Consider the following 16,535-nt stretch of genomic DNA (forward strand, 5'->3'; position numbering starts at 1 on the left):
TGGGGACCACAACCTACCATTTATCTCCTGTTCACAAAGAGAAAGCAAGAGAAAACGTATGTAGAAACTCTGTGTAACAGAACAGTACTCGTGATGGAAACTGTGTTATTTTTAAATGCATGTAAAACAGAAGTCGATAACCTCCTTAGAAGGAACACACGTAGTTTTTTTAGAGCTATTTTGATTCCCAAGAGGCCTTCTTTTGTTGGCTAAATTCTAAATCTTGGGTCGTATCCTGAACGACGAGAGCTGCCAAAAGTCTGAGTTCCCAATAAGAGTATATCACTAATGCTATAGTTTTTAAAAAGGAAAAAGAAAGCTGACATTTCTGTATGTTGGCAGACCCTGAGTAGCACTCCTATGCTCAAGTGTTTCACGTTTTCAAATCCCAGCGAGCCTCGCTATGAAAAGTCTGCCCCATTAATTCAGTGTGGGCTCACTCATTGTTAAATTAATGGTTCTGGGGCACCCCGGTGACTGGGTCGGTTAAGTGTCTGCCTTTGTTTCAAGTCATGATCCCAGGGTCCAGAGATCAAGCCCCTCATGGGCTCCCCGCTCAGCGGGGTGTCTGCTTCTCCCCCTCCCCACTTGTCCCTCCCCAACTTGTGTGCACGCTGACTCTCTCATAATCTCTCTCACATAAAATCTTTTTTAAAAAATTAATGGTTTTAAATTACTCAGCACCCCACTGATGTACCACACGACTGCATCCGTGTTCGATACGGGCATCCTTAATTCCGAAGCTTTCTGGGCCTGTAGCTGTGGCTCGCTAACCCAGGCCTCAGCCCCCAGACTGTGAGCGGTGCACACTTACCATGCTCACGCCTCTCCGACAGTGGAATGCGATCAGTGAGGTGTAGTTGAAATGCTTGTCCGCCAAGCAAGGAGTACTACTTTCAAAATTCAAGTAAACTTCATTAGCTATGGGGTTGAGTATTGGGGGTCCCGTGACTCGGCCAATATCCTAAACAAAGAAAAAGCAAACAGCATTTCAGGAAATTGCTCCTTGGCACGGTGAACACAGGCTAATACAGAACTGCAAACAGAGTACCTCATGTGTTTTGAAGATGAGCAGCATCTAAAGAAACTAGGTTAACAGCAACTGATTTGACAAGTCTCAACAATAAAAGCCACCACTCAGAAAGTTCAGTTCGTCAGCAGTCTTCAGTTTCGATCCCACAGTTTCTAGCAATAGGATTCTATTTTCAACCATGGTCAATTTTCGAAGACACCAGGCAGTAGGATCTTCTCTCTCCAGGTGTCTCAAGAATGCTGCGTGGTCTCTTATTACCCGATGGTGCGCCACAGGGGTCCAAGGATCTGCCCCCACACCGGCTCGCCTCCTCATGCCCAGCACTGCCCCGGGATTCCTCAGTTTCCTTGGCACTGCCCCTCGGTACCTCCTTGGGAGGGCAAAGGCTTGCTTCCCATGATCTTTTACTGCTCAGCACAGCATCTTCCAGCTGCTCAGTAAATATTTCTGAGCAAATAAACCCAAGAATGAAGGAAAGAGGAATGGCCAGAAGTGGTGTGTGTGTGGGTGATGAGCGGGAAAGTGAGCCGTGGGGCTCTCGTCCATCACCGTGGGGTGTGTTCAGGCCACAATGACACGATGCCTGCTCCAAGTAGGGAACTGGCTATCGTTTCTAAGATCTGAAAAAGGACAGGCAGGCAGGAAAATACAGCAGATCCAACCTCTCAGAAAAGACTCACATCGAGGTCCCAAGCTGGGTGGTCAGAGAGGACGGCATTGAAATGCTTCCTACAAAGATGTGGGTACATGCAGGCCCTCGGCTCCTCATGGAGGTAGGACTCTGTGAGACTCCTATCACCATCAATTTCCCCACCCACTCCCAGTACCTCTCCCCACTGACGCTGCAGATAATGCCCATTTTTAAAAGGACATCTCCAGGGGCGCCTGGGTGGCTCAGTCAATTAAGTGTCTGCCTTCGGCTCAGGTCAAGATCCCAGGGTCCTGGGATTGGGCCCCAAGTCGGACTCTCTGCTCAGCGGGGAGCCTGCTTCTCCCTCTCCCACTGTCCCTCCCCCAACTCACGTACACACACATGCACACGCACATGCACACACTTTCTAATAAAATCTTTAAAGAAAAAAAAAGGGCATTTCCAGATCTTATGACAGGACTGTGTAAAGCCTACAGATAGATCCTTTGGGACACCTGGGTGGCTCAGTGGGTTAAGCCTCTGCCTTCGGCTCAGGTCATGATCTCAGGGTCCTGGGATCGAGCCCCGCATCGGGCTCTCTGCTCAGCAGGGAGCCTGCTTCCCTCTCTCTCTCTCTCTCTGCCTGCCTCTCTGCCTACTTGTGATCTCTGTCTGTCAAATAAATAAATAAATAAAATCTTAAAAAGAAAAAAACAGACCCTTTTAAGATGCAGCTCAAATAATAAAGCACAGCAGGGATGTGATAAAACATGAAGACAAGTTTCAAAGAGCCAAAGCTGTACTGCAAAGTGCTAGGAGGCAGAGCCTCCAGCACTCAGTAGATCTGCTCGCGCCCCAGGAGGACCCATTTGCCAATGTGTTCGGGAGGGGCAACCTTTCTGTACCCAAGACATACATTTCAAAGAAAGAAATCAAATTATCGGTGTTCTTTCTTGCCACTTTATAGAAAAGTTTCCTGATCAGGGTCAACCTTGAGAATCCTAACATGACACCAGAAGTCTAGCTACTCACACGTGTTTGTGGTTCCTTCCACTACGAGGAGACCCTCAGGCTGCCATCATCAGCCGATGGCTCGCGGCACAAATCCCTACGTTCATCTTCCCCAACTGGACCCAGGACACAGTCCCAGACCCTTGCACCCTCCTTTCTGCTTAAGTAACCCTCCACTGAAAACAAGAAACACAACATGACAATTGTTGAAAATCCTGCAAAACTCGTTTCCGCCTCGCGCTTCCCATACTTACTATGGGGGGACCGTCGACGGGAACCTTGCACACAGCTGCGCCGGCGGGACAAGGCACCCCGTGCATCGGGTTCAGCGGCTGGCAGACGTTGATGTAGAAGTCAGGGCCGGTGTCAGAGGTGTCTTCCTCACTCTCGTCATATGCCTCGTAGCCCCCCGTGCGGTGGATGAGTGGGGACAGGTCGATAATGGAGCTTCCGTTCCTCACAGAGCACTCCGTCTATCAGACAGGGAGGACCTCACTGGAGTTCACAAGAACACTCCTCAACACCTCGAAATCACCCCAGGAATTTAACAGTAGCACAAAAGCAGCACAAAAAACATCAACATTCCCCCACGCATGGGCAGGCCCACCTTCTCATTGCTGGGACCACCGCGGGCGGCTGAGCGGCGCGGGCTGCCCTCCGGAGGGGAGCGGCGGGGGACAGTGAACTGTAGGAAAGCCGGTGGAGGGAGCAGGGCCCACCTGGGCTGTGGGTACCCAGGCATCAGGAAGGCACTTCTCAGAGATCACACGGGCCCCAGACTCACCACCTGCTCGCAGGCCAGAGGCGTGTGCCAGGAAAAGAAGAGTGTGCACGTCTGCTTGTCCAGAGAGATGAGCATGGGCCTGTTGGTGGGCCCCACCTCGGGCCTGCACACAAAGCTGATCACGCTCTTGTAGGTCAGACCGGACTTGGAGGGACAGGGGGACCCGCCCTCATACACCAGCTGTAAGACCTGGTCCACGTAGGTCAGCCTCTTGCTCGCCTTGCCCACACTGATCCTGGTCTGCCCAAAGCAGGCCCCTGCACGAACATGGAGGGAGAGGGAAACACGTCACGGACTCCCACGACCAGCTGTCTGCAAACCCAGAGCTAACGCTCGTCACTCTGAGCGCCCAGCGTGGTTCCCGCAGGCGTCCTGCGTCTACTACTCCATCACGTGTCCCGTGCCTCCCCGGCATGCGCAGTGTTACAGCAGGGAAGGCGAACGGTCTTCAGATCCACTCCTCTCTTTCGCCACAGGAACGTGGGGGCTGGGGACAGCCCTGGGACTGGGAGAGCCAGGCGACAGGCAGGAAGCCAAAGCACTTACCCACACCGGGGGAGCAGTTTTCATTGTCGTCACAGACGCTGATGAACACGAGCCCCTTCTCACTGTAAGCGGCCGTGTGTCCCGCTCTGCCACTTAAAGAGCTCAGGTCAAACAGATGTCCTGAAAGGGGGGCCAGGAGGACACACGGTGATGCCAGCACGCTCACACGTGGACCACGCTGGCTCTCGGGACTTGTGACTCCTGCTGGGAGTCCCCCACTTGCCTCGTTCACTGACCGGGCCTTAAAAAGGCTCCTGGCCCACTAGTCTGTACCACGAGGCTGCGGTCTCCAAGTTTATAGGATAGCTCATCTCTCCTCAGGCAACAGCGCCTCTGAGTGTCCTTGGGGCTGGGCCACAGCAGCCACTAGGACTGTGGGATTCAGGAGGGCCTGACGGCATCCCTCCCGTGGCCAAGGGCTGCCAGCTGCAGCTGGCTGGGTCCCTGCACAGCCACGCAGTCGCAGTCTCCCAGCTGCCCCCACACGACCACTGGAAGGTTAACACAGACACTGACTCCAGGCAACTCTGCAAGCCTCAGCTGCTGGGACCGGCACCCTCGGAAGCAGGAGTTCGAGCCAGCAAGGCTCGCGGGAGGCGGATCAGTGTCTTCCCCACCAAAGAAGTCCAGGTAAACACAACCGGGTAGAGCCAAGACAAGTGGCCAACGTGCACACACGTGCACAAAATGCTGCTGCCCAAGGGTGTCCTGCTCCCCAGCTTCATGTTAGGTCCCTCACTATGGGCACTGATGACTCGCTATCAGGCACTGGTGACCGGCAATGTCCCTCACTATTGGGAGGGGTGACTGGCAGTGTTGCTCACTGTGTGTGTGTGTGGGCGGGTGGTGACTAATAGTGTCCCTCACTGTGGGGGGGGGAGGTTGGTGACTGGTGGCATCCGTCAGTGTGGCGGGGTTGGTGACTGGCAGCGCCCCTCACCTGTGGCGGGGTTGGTGACTTGGCAGTTGTCGTGCACGTTGCTCCTCACAGGACAGGCAGCCGGTGTGGGCCAGGAGAAGGTATACTCGCAGTCTTCCACCGCACTGATGAACATGGGCCTGGAGTTCTACAAGCAAAGGACAGAGCACTGCCAACACGGCACAATTTCTACGACATGTCAGCTTACATCAAGTTAAGAGCTTCTCTGCAGCACCACACTGAATTTTGGTCAGGGTCTTTATGGACCGAGGGCAGACTGAGAAAAGCAAAGGGTCAAGATCTTCCTGGGATTGCACTGGGGCCTTCACACACGCAAGGTGAGACAGACTCAGAGCCAGAAATCCACTTAGGGGAACACGGAGATTCTCCTACAGCTACAGCTAGGGAAGGCAGGCAGGGGACAGGGTGAGGAAGCAGGCTCGAAGGCTCTGGTGAGTCAGGAAGGAGCACATAGCTGATAACACTCTGAAACGCAAAGGAACTAAATCCGTTATTATAGACTAAACCAAGAGCCCCAGCCAGAGAACTTATCATTTCCTCTACTCATCCTCCACTTGCACTGGCGAAGGCCCCTCTGTATTTCCCCAAGCCTCCTGTCCACAACAGAGCTGCTAAGACCGATGCAGAGAGTACACTCCTTTCCAGATAAACCTGCAGCAGCCTAGCCATGAGGCCACAGCCCACCCTGCAGCCCAGCCTCCTGGGCCACCCACCAGCAGAGCCCCTCACACACCACTCTCATGTCTCTTCCCACATGTCCATCAACTCCTTCTTCCTCTGCCACAAGCCTCTGCCAGTTACGGAGCTGAAAAGGTCCATCGGGGCCCAGGAGTCCAGTCCCCAGTGGCTCCCATCTAGGCTAAGCCTCTGTACAGCTCCCCGAGGAGGAAGCCCCAGCTGCTGCTCCTGTCAGAGGGCAGACCCCAGAGCTCCTCCTGCCACTGCTGGCCAAACACAGCTGGAGCCAGTGGGCCCTCCATCCTAGAACACTGAGTGGGCTGGTCCAGCTTGACCTTATTCCAAAAATTAGCTACAACCCTAATTTTGAATAGCACGTGGGGCTTCACCTTCATCTCACATGTGGAGATGTTCCTGTGGGAAATAACAGTCTAGAGAAACCATTCATTCAGTCCCACACCTGCTTAACTTCACACACAGCAACCCCTTAGAGAGAGGCATGGACCACGGAAATGAGCCCGGCCCCCATTTACCGCACCCCAGCCGTGCACCAGCAGTGATGCCCAGCCCCTCTGTCTTCTCTCTAAACTCACGACGATTTGGCGAGACGGAACAGCTCCTGTTACTCACGTGTGAACAGCTCAGCATAGCTAAGTAAGCAAGCTAGGAAGTACAGCGCAGCCCTGAACCCGGTTTGTCTCACCTTCGGCTTCTCCCAAGCTGCATCCGTAAAGGCAAAGGGCACTGTCAAATAGTTTGCTCTACAGCCGTGGGGGGCCTTCCGGGGACCAAACTTCAAGGAGAATCCACTAATTCTGAGACTAGAACTCCAAGTCAGACACCCCAGGAGTCAGCAAAGAGAGGTAGGTGCCCACGAGCCACGGGGCTGAGGCAACACGGCCGTCACCCACTGTCCAGCAGGGCGCCCCAAGCACTGCACCCTCAACTCACACCCCAGGGGAAGTCAGGCCATCTCACGGGCCCTGGGATCCGTTCGGGCCCAGAGCTGCCGCACTGGGGACTAAAAAAACTATGTCACTTACCACTTGACTCTCGCTACAGGTGAAGCGGATGGTGGTTGACTTCTTCCGAATCTGGTCTGGACACAGGTCGCCATCGACGTATTTCAGAACGGTGGCACCATCTCTCCACTGTGGCCCCTCGCTCACCCTGCCGAGGTTCACAGGCTTGGAGCCGCTCAGGAGACACGCGGCCGCTTCCGGAGGGCACGGCTCTGTGAGAGGAGACACGGTCGTTACCTTTGCTGATTTTCCAGTCTGCAATTTATCTGTAAGTAACATCAGACGTGCGATAACACTTGGTATCTGCTGCTTCTTCCACGTGAGATGACAAAGATGCCACAGGACTTCTCAGTTAAATGCTGTTTTACTTCAGACAGAAGGGGGTAGGCACGGGGTGTGGGGAGAATCCAAGATTTCACAGCCTGAATTATTTCTGAATCCCCAGTGTGTTGAAGCTAAAATACCTAGATAAGCCAACCGGACATTTCAAATGGCCCACATTCATGGACCATCTTTAAGAGTTACTGAGAACTCTGCGGATCTCCCAGTCCCTAAAACGTCTGTGCTATCTGCCCTGCATAAAAAACCAGTCCCACCTCATGGATTAGGAACCACGCTGCCACTGATCTGCCTCACAGAAAGTGAGGGGAAGCGGGCCACTACCTCAAGTGAAAAGGCTCACCCACCCACATCACTCTCAGTAAACACAGGCACACGCTCAATCTCTTTCACTCCCTGTGTCTCCTCCTACCCTGCTAAGAGTCACCTGCCACCATGATTCCCACCACCCGCCTCCAACTCATGCTCAAACAACATTACTATGTTCCCAGCAGAGCCTTCAACAAGGACTTTCTTTTTTTCCCCCCAACAAGGACTTCTGCTAGACCATCCAGGGATCAGTTCTGAGACCCTTAAATAATTACTTCCTCCTGTCACCTCGTGGCCAAAGCGCCTTCACAGAACCCTGTTCTTGCTCGATCTGCCCCCAGTGTGGCCACAAGCCATCTGCCCACCAGGAGTCCTCTCTCACCGGAGCCAGCCTGAGGAGACAGAGACTTGCAAACGTTGATGAGGTAGTGCTCAGTGGCTCCTGTCCTTGTGACGGCTTCCCAGTTGTCACTGTACCTTGCCAGGGATGAGAGGTCGAAGGTGTTACCAGCCCCGTCTCTGGAGGGAAGAGAACACTGCGGTTAGGCTCACCGGGTACTCCGGGTGGACACCAAGCACTGGAAAGGCTCGATATTTGAGGTGCAGGCTGGGCCTGACATCCTGGGCCTCAGGTCCCGCCCAGGGACAGAACTTCAGACTGGACCTTGCCCACCACCTTCCGTCAGAATCAGAACCTGAGCTCAGGAAACTTCACAACTCGGCTCAGCAAAGTCGTGTATTAATCCAAAGAAGGGCAAAGATGAAGCCTGCAAAGGAAGCACTCCCTGCGCTCAGGGCGAACAGCGTACCCCACAGAGCGCTCCCAGCTCAGAGCACTCTCAGCAGCAGCCACCTGCCATCCAGCCCCAAGGCAACTGCAGCCACAGGAGTGCAGGTGCACTGGTGCGGACTGTCTGCTCGGGCTGAAGTTCACTACTGTACACACCCTACACACAACCGTTCCTCAGAGCCAACCCCACAACAGGCGCAGTGTTAACGGGGAGCAAGACAAGCGTCTGTCCCCGGGGGCGCCAGGCCCAGCTGGAGCAGAGGCGCAATCACAGACGCCACCCCACGAGGTCCCAGCAGGAAGAGGAGGCCAGAAAGCACCCACTGGTTCAAAACATATGTGCTAAGCTGAGGGTGTTATATTGACCCAAAAAGATACAAATCACCCATCTTATGCAATTCACAGAAATTACCAGGAGAAACAGGATACAAGTTTTTTTAGTATAGAGTATGTCAGAGGGCAATTAAAGCTGAAGAGGAAAAAAGTCTGGGGCTGGGTGGTTGTGGGGAGGTTGAGATTTTAGATGGCGTGGTCAGAGAAAAACTTACCGACCAGGTGACCTCACTGTATACATTTTTGTACTTCCATGAATTTATTACAATGTGCATGTGTAAGCTTCCGTTCTGATTATTGCATTTTTGACTTCATTAATTCTTTTAAAAATGGAGCATAAAAAACATGATAGGAAAAGCTTTATGTACAAAAATATAAAAAAAGACTCTTTGTACACAAATCTCAGAAAACGGAAGACAGCCTCAAAGGGCAGTAAGAATGGCTAAACCAATCAGGGCTATCCACCCGGAGGTCGTTCATGCCCGCTAGAAATGAGAAATGAATTGGTTTCACAAGGAAATGCTGACGAGGCATTTTGTTGGAAAAAGAAACATCTCAAAACAAATGACGATCCAACGTCACTAAATACAGATTCCCGAATGTGCGCTTTACCATACGTTACTGAAACCCAAAGAATAATTACTTTACCTAAACAAAAAGAACGCAACCAAACAGAACAGGAAGGAAGGAAAACACGGAAGTGACTCTACTTTCCCCAGGACTGAATGTGACACCCCTGCGATCCCTTTCAGGTCATCACACAGCAGAAGAGGCAGCATGTCCCTTAACCGCTCAGAACCACAGACAAAACCTCCAGGGATGGGATACAACGTGCCTATTTTGTGACAGTTCCAAAGACAACTCTTGTTGGGAGTCATACACCATAAAGCCCTCTCTCTTACCTCAAGAACACCCAAAACCACCCAATTCCAGGAACCACAGGTGACCCGAGACCAAAAGAGCCACCGACTGCCCCTGAAAACCTATGTCTGGGGGCCGCATCTCCCACACCACCCAGCTCCTCATCCTCTCCACACCTTCTTCACTGTTGTGCCCCCAGACACAAGCAGCGTGCGAGGGTGGAGCGGAGGCCAGGTGATGTCCTGGTCACTCCACTGCACTTACACCTGGGAATCACACGAGGTTTTCTGTCCCAACTGCAATCACCTCCCGGTGTGGTTCTTAACCCAAAATAATCCCTGACCCGAAGCTGTGAAGGATTTGGAAGTTCACCTAGTCCCAGTGTTCATCTGACTAGGAAGGGACGAAGGCTTAGAGAAACCACCTAAGCTAACCTCCTGTCCCCCGAAACACCAAAGCTGGCCCAAGTTCCTCCGACGTGCGGAAGAGTCAACAGATGAGTCCACTCACTTGAAGGAGCACTCGGTCAGGTCGAAAGGGGCACAGGCGTACTGCGTCCGCCACTCGAACAGGTAGGAGCAGTCTGAAGTCTCCCTGAGAAACACCGGCTGAAAGGGGAGAGACGTGTCAGAGGGGGCGCTCCAGTTCGCTCCTCACACTTCGGATCTCGGGAGCGAACACGGGAAAGGGTGGTCACGAAGGGCCACACAAGCTGACCAGGGTTCCGACGCACCTTCTGTAACTGAGGCATCTAAACTCAGCTACCCGGGGGAGTCTGAAACTCCAGAGCGGACCGAGGGCCGGGAGCGTGGGGAAGCTGTACCTGGCCGGGCGGCTGCCCGGCAGCTGGGAGTCCACTCACCCTCTGGGTGCTCCGGTCACAGTAGAAGAAGATGGTTGTGGAGCGCTGGTACACCTTATGGCAAGTGTCCCCCCCAGTGTAGTTCATCTTCAACAAGCCATTCTCATACGTCAGCTTCTGAGTGAGGAGACCTGCTCAGAGAGAACAGGATCAAAACCAGGACTGGCACCACCATGCCTGCCCTAGCAGACCCGTCACATCCCCTGGGCAAAGGGCTAGAAGAGCAGGCACGCCTGGCCCCGGGTGCTGGAACCTGCTCCCGGCCGCGCTGTACCGCAGGCCTCCTCTCGCCCCAGGTTACCACGTTACAGACTCATGGTGGGAACGACGAGCGGCAACCACTCCCCAGCCTCGTCACCTGAGAGGTGGCCCCTACGAGTTCCCCCACACACTTGTCACACCAGCTACTTCTTTTTCAAAGTTCTTAAACTTAGGGGCACCCGGGTGGCTCAGTTAAGCATCCGACTCCTGGTTTCGGCTCAGGTCGTGATCTCAGGGCCGCGGGATCGAACCCGTGCTCAAGGAAGAGTCTGCCTGAGCTCCTCTCCCTCTGCCCCTCCCCCCACCTTGTGCCCACGAGCTCTCTCGCTCTTTCTACAATACAATCTTGAAACGTTCTTAAACACAGCTTCACTTGCCCAGCTGCTGAGGCAGCATGGTGGACAACAGCCTGCGCTATAAGTTCCGAGCCAAACCCCGTCCTAGATGCCTCCCTCTGACTCAACTCTAGAAAGTACCAGCTCAGAACACCCACCACTAGCTACTTCAGCCTGCCCCAAGTTAAAATAAAGCATCAGCAGCTGCAATTGCTAAGAACAAATAGATAAGATGCTCTAACAACATCTGCCGGTACACATTCTGCTTAAGAAAATCAAATGACATCAGAAGCACCATTAATATTTCACCAGAACGTAGCTTTCTTCCGACTCTAGAAAGAGGCCCCCCTGCAGCGTAACACCTTAATACGTAATTCCTCTCTTGCACAAGAGCAGCAAAAACTGCACGGTACCTGCCACTTTCTGAAATCCCTCGGGTCCCCGCTTCTCCTGACACGATGAGATCACCTTGGACTTGTCGCTAGTGGAGCAGACCTTTGAGGACAGCGTGCCACAGACGCGGAAGTAATAGGTGTACTCGCCCGCGCTCACGATGGTGTCGTTGACAGCCAGCGGCTTCAGGTCGTACAAGTTGCCGTGCCTCGGGTCCTTCACCTCACAGTTGTCTCCTTCAAGAACACACAGAAATGAAGGGCAACTGTGATCCCACCGACACTCACACTGTCGGGCAAAAAACGTCTTCCAATGTTTAATCAGGTGACTACTGTCTTAAAATAAGCATTAAATGCCATTTCCACGTTTTCTCACCGTGCTTGTACACACAGTACAAACTGCCTATCACACAGCCTTCCAGAAACGCCGAGGTCACAGGGTAAAGATCCACTCAACCAATCAAAGCCCCAAGTTAAGATTCCTAAACGCAGGAAGGCAATAACCCACCATCACTCCAGGCAGGTGAGGAGGAGGTCACTGGCAAAGTCAGCCAAGCACCAGAGTCAAAACCCACGGGTAGGAAATGATCCCTCTGCTACGTAGCATCTCAGGACCATGCACGTGGCCAACGCGACAGGCTTTTGCACCTAGGATGCTGTCTGGAGTCTCTGCTACTTCAGCCATTTACAACTATTGGGGAGCTGGGCCCCAGGTCTTACCTTCTACTCTGATGACGGGACAGGCTTCCACCGTTCTCCAGACAAACACATACTCACAATCATCCAGAAGCTGAAATGTTGGGGATCCCTATAATAGAAACCAACAACTTATGTTTTTATGTTTTAAAGTCAGTCAGAAAGATAGCCACAATTAACATCCAACTTTCAATCTCCACGAGGAAAAACACAGAGCACTTATTAAACACGCAGGACATGGAGAAGAATCTAGCCAAATGCTACTGAAGGCCTAAAACCCAGGAAAGCAGGGGCAGTTCTGAACTCAGAGAGAAGACGGAGAGAAGGGAGGCGCCAACAGGCAAGCACTGGCATTCATCCACTCACGCACCGAGGTCTGAGCGCACTCGAGCGTGATCCTGGTGGAGAAGCGCTGGTTCCCGCACTTGTCACCATTGACGTAGACGATACTCAGGGACCCATTCGCCGCAGCCTGAGGGCTGATCTGCACCACGCCCAGGTTCCAGCTGTTGTCTTCTGACACCAGGCAGGACCCCACTGCGCTGCCTGCAAGAGCCACGAGCTCGTCTGGGGCAGGGGACGGGAGGAGGGCAGACGGAACTCAAGTCAGATGCTCTCAACTCACCGTGGCACCCAGGAATATAAGGGAGGGGGTTGCAAACACTCAAATAGAAAGTTCTCTTTCTTCCATCAGCCGAGGTGTCCACAGCAGTCCAGGGCTTCCTGACTCTGCTTAAGCCACTCAGGTCATACTCATTCCCAGCATCGTCTGAAATACACAGAAACACAGGCTAGCCCTGCTTTCTCGCTGACCGAAGACCCCTGACCGCAGACCCCTCACGCACGAAATTGACACCGGTTGCTAAGGACTCAGGAAAGCCACAAGAAGCCCAGAGTCTTCCTATAGACACATACACTCACTCTGCCCCTCTAAGCTGCCCTTCGCAAGGGGGACCACTGACAGGAGGTACAGAGCCTGAGGCCTCCTGGGGACCCTGTTGGGCATCCGGGGTGTGCCTTACACAGCTTCACAGCCTTTCTTTTAGGTCCTCCAATAAGATCTGATAATATTTCTTTCCCCTGAGTTTTCGTCTGTTCTTAAGCAGCTTCTGATCCCAAAATATAGATTAAAACCCTTAGTCCAGATTCCCTTCAAGAGAAACATCTCAAGCGTAAGGATCAAAGAGGCACAGAACACAAACAAGCCACACACTACCACACGCTTACACGTGCATGTAGACAGACACACACACGCACGCCCTCGACCAGGCTCCTAAGCCAGGTCCTCTCAGTCTTACCTGTGACCTGGCAATCCACAGGAGAAGGGACGCAGGCCAGTGCAGTCTCAAACTCAAAGAAAGTGTTTCGGATCCCCCGGCCAGAGTCAATGTCCTGATGCAGGAATGTGGGGTTCCCTGGGTAAACATCGTCGTTGCAAACGAAGCGGATGATAAAGGTATCAGCGGTCCCTGGGGAACGAAGAGGCCAGACTTTAAGAAACAGAGCAGCCATCACGATTCATCCCAGAGCAGCAGCGGCCACTGGGAACAAACCTCACAGCCCCCCTTTAAAATGACGACACCACCATGCTGGTCTGCTTCCCCAGGCCTGACATGAACTACTGAGTAGCCACTCTCACTGCAATAGCGATCCACACAACCATGGGCTCATGGGGTGAACATAACGTCCTCTGTCCTGATATTCCAGAAAACAGGGAACCGCAGCAATGAGCTGATGTCATCGATTCCCGGACAATACTGAGTTCCTAGTACACAGGAGTGAACGAAGACCTGTTTCTGAACACGGAATACTGGGGAGGTTGCGGGCGGGGGGCGGGGGCCACTGAAGGGCTCCTGTGGCCAGGATGGCAGCAGGCCACGGAAGGAGCCACAGCAGTCCACGGGGACGGCAGGTGACGCCATCACCCCCACTCGGTCCGGGAGGGAACTGAAGCAAAGAGGTTTAGTAGCAAGCCAGAGATCGTAAAGCTTTACGTCCAGGAACCACCTGAGGGACTGGCTGTGGGGAGGCTGGGGATGGGGCAGGAGGAAGGAGAGCCAACAGCACAACCCCGCTCGTGAAAGGGCCGCACGTTGGGGCCTGGCAGAGCACACAGGTCGATTCGGGAGTGTGGGGCCACGGCCCAGAGGCGGGAGGTGGGGGGCAGGACAGCAGGTGGCTCTCAGTACATGCCCAGAAGGTTCCCAGTCACGAAGACCCCGGGACACCCAAGAGCTGCACCACAAATGGTCCAGAGCTCACCTGTGGCGGGGGAAAGCGGCCCTTTGTAGGTCAGGGTTATAAAGCCCTCCGTGGACAGCTGCAGGCTTTTCTCCAGTCCAACTGGCCTTTCTGGCTTCAGATTCTTGAGACCCTCTGTCTCAGTCTCTGCCTCACAGCCAGAGGCTGGTTTTCCATCGAAGGTCCCGCACACGGGCATCGTACCACACACGTTAAACTGGGGGCCAGACAGCGAGAACCACGCACGTTAACTCGGGCCACGTAACTCGCCACCAGCAAGAGCCCCAGCAACTCAAACGCCGTCCCGTGACCCAGACGGTGCTCAAGTCGCCAACCACACGCTCAGGCCGCTAAGCCCTGAAGCTCGCACGAAAGGCAACATCTGAAGTCCAGTGACAATGCCCGTGAGCTGCTTCAGAGGAACGCGCAGCACGTTTACGGACACAGCACCACGTCCATGAAGGCAAGAGGCTCATCGCAGGGGACAGAATGCGGACAGCGCGTTGTCCGGACAGCGAGGCAGGACATGCTCTGTGGCAGGAAGACACAGGGCGGCTCCTCCGCTTCCGCTAAGCGCTCGCGGATGGCATGTCCACCATCGAGGTCACACGCTGAAAGCACTTTTCTTAAAAACTGAAGCCCCCTACTCCGGAAATGGCCAGTTAGGGGCTCAGCCACCGGGTAGGCTCGGGGACAAAATGCTGGGGTGGGTTCCCTTTCCTTCTTTCAAGGTCTCGTCTGTGAATGCGCATCAGGGCTGAGAGAAGCCCGGGCCTGCCCTGCTGAGCCGTGGGCACTGGCTTCTGGCTGCCTGCACCTGAGGCCCCTCCGACTGAGGGTGCAGGCCCCGGGCAGATGTCTCCCTCAGCAGCTTCAGCAGCGAGGGAGGGCCCCAGGGGGACCTGGGGGCAGCGGAGCCCAGCAGGCCCAGGGGACGAGGGCACAAAGCCAGGGAGCCGGCTGGAAGGCCGTGTTGTCCTAAGTAGATGGCAGCAGGCTGTGCTGTTGCCCAGGAACCTCAACACACCTGCCACCTCCTGACGCCCCTGCCAGCAGCCACAGGCAGAGCCTGGCTGGCCTGCTTCTAGCACATTCTTTATGAGGCAGAGTACCTTCCAGCACGTCCTCTACATGGGTCACCAACGTTCTTGTCTGCCTGCCTGCCTCTCACTCTCACGTGTGGGCACGTGCGCTCTCACCTATTGTAAACCGAACTGCCTGAACGATTTGGGAGTTGGGGGTAGGTGGAGGACCTGCCAAAGAACTGCTGAGGGCAACGCTGTGCAGCGCTCTGCAGGGCAGCCAAACAAGCTGTAAGCTCTCCTGCGTGAGGTGTACCCCCACCTCGGTATCACATTGACAAAAAACGTTCTTATCCCAACTTCGTGTTTTCGAAGGTTATTCTCTCCTTCCGCCAGGCCTATCAATGAAAGAAGTGCTGTCAGAAGATTCTAGAACATAGCCACCTGGGTCATCTCTCTTTTCTAGGATCAGGTAACTACCACTTCCTCTCGACTGGTGGTTCTCAGACTCCAGGGGGCATCGGAATCACCTGGGGGATGGTTAAAACAAATGGATGGACCCACCGCACAAAAATCCGTATTTCTAACAAACTCCCGGTGACTCTGACACTGCTGGCCCAAAGCCACGGCTCCAGACACACAGCAACAGATCAGGAATAATTTATTTTTGGAAAAATGGCACCCTCACATCAGCACTACAGCAGGATGGGACTGAGTTGTTCCTCCCTTTCCCCTTGAATTTGGATTTTTCGCTCCTCCTGGGTGAGAGCTGCCATCGCTGTGCCATTCCTAAAGACACCGGCCACCAGCCACCCCAGCTGCGGGTGACTTCAGTGCATTCTGCCTTGTTTCAAAGCAAACTGGAAATTCATCACATAACTCTTACCACAAAAGTCTTCCCAATTCCTGAGACCACGTATCCTTGGGAAGTGTTCAGCGGGTTAAGATCGAACACAAAGCCACTGTTCGGGTCCCTTATGGAACAGGCCTGCAGGAGCAACGGGGGAAAGAGACACAGGAACTCAGATGACACAGCGTACCTCCAAAGCCTGCGCGCACGGACCTCACAGAACACAGGCTTCTCACTGACCTCAAACCCCCAGCAGACAGCGGGCATGACTGATTAAGAACAAAAACAAGCAAAAAATCTTAAAGTTGGTTTAAGTGTTCTGTTTTCCACCTCACTTATTCACTTAAAGGCAATGGTGATGGGAGGCACGACAAGGTCCTCAGGTCCCTTCTCTTCTAAGAGACATTGTAAGCCTTCCCCTCCCCCTTGTCTGTTTCCTGCGCAGTCCACCAGATGCGGGGAAAGGAGCGGCAGCCCCAGCCGCGGTACGTGTGGCCGAGGACAGAGTGCGGCACCCTGCCCTCCCCGCCCTCCGCAGGCTCCACCAGCCCACGACCCTGGCTGGGAACAGCCGTTCAGGTGAGCCTGGGTTCTGCTGC

At 53.9% G+C, this 16,535-nt stretch overlaps 1 protein-coding gene across 1 annotated transcript in view; it reads right to left on the reverse strand.

Annotated features, from left to right (window-relative positions):
- The window catches only part of LOC111158747 (insulin like growth factor 2 receptor), a 96,327-nt gene that overhangs the window by 18,263 nt on the left and 61,529 nt on the right, over nt 1-16,535 (reverse strand). The window contains exons 21-36 of the mRNA XM_022520990.1: nt 15,973-16,074; nt 14,086-14,281; nt 13,122-13,292; nt 12,449-12,592; nt 12,194-12,369; nt 11,848-11,935; nt 11,149-11,364; nt 10,140-10,270; nt 9,788-9,885; nt 7,676-7,812; nt 6,667-6,857; nt 4,946-5,072; nt 4,006-4,125; nt 3,460-3,716; nt 2,930-3,148; nt 815-964 (exon numbers count right to left, since the gene is read on the reverse strand). Of these exons, the coding sequence (XP_022376698.1) occupies nt 815-964; nt 2,930-3,148; nt 3,460-3,716; nt 4,006-4,125; nt 4,946-5,072; nt 6,667-6,857; nt 7,676-7,812; nt 9,788-9,885; nt 10,140-10,270; nt 11,149-11,364; nt 11,848-11,935; nt 12,194-12,369; nt 12,449-12,592; nt 13,122-13,292; nt 14,086-14,281; nt 15,973-16,074 (2,523 nt within the window). The remainder of the gene's footprint in view (nt 1-814; nt 965-2,929; nt 3,149-3,459; nt 3,717-4,005; nt 4,126-4,945; nt 5,073-6,666; nt 6,858-7,675; nt 7,813-9,787; nt 9,886-10,139; nt 10,271-11,148; nt 11,365-11,847; nt 11,936-12,193; nt 12,370-12,448; nt 12,593-13,121; nt 13,293-14,085; nt 14,282-15,972; nt 16,075-16,535) is intronic.

Source organism: Enhydra lutris, unplaced genomic scaffold (assembly GCF_002288905.1).
Source record: "Enhydra lutris kenyoni isolate GAN:26980312 unplaced genomic scaffold, ASM228890v2 scaffoldscaffold62, whole genome shotgun sequence".
NCBI lineage: Eukaryota > Metazoa > Chordata > Mammalia > Carnivora > Mustelidae > Enhydra > Enhydra lutris.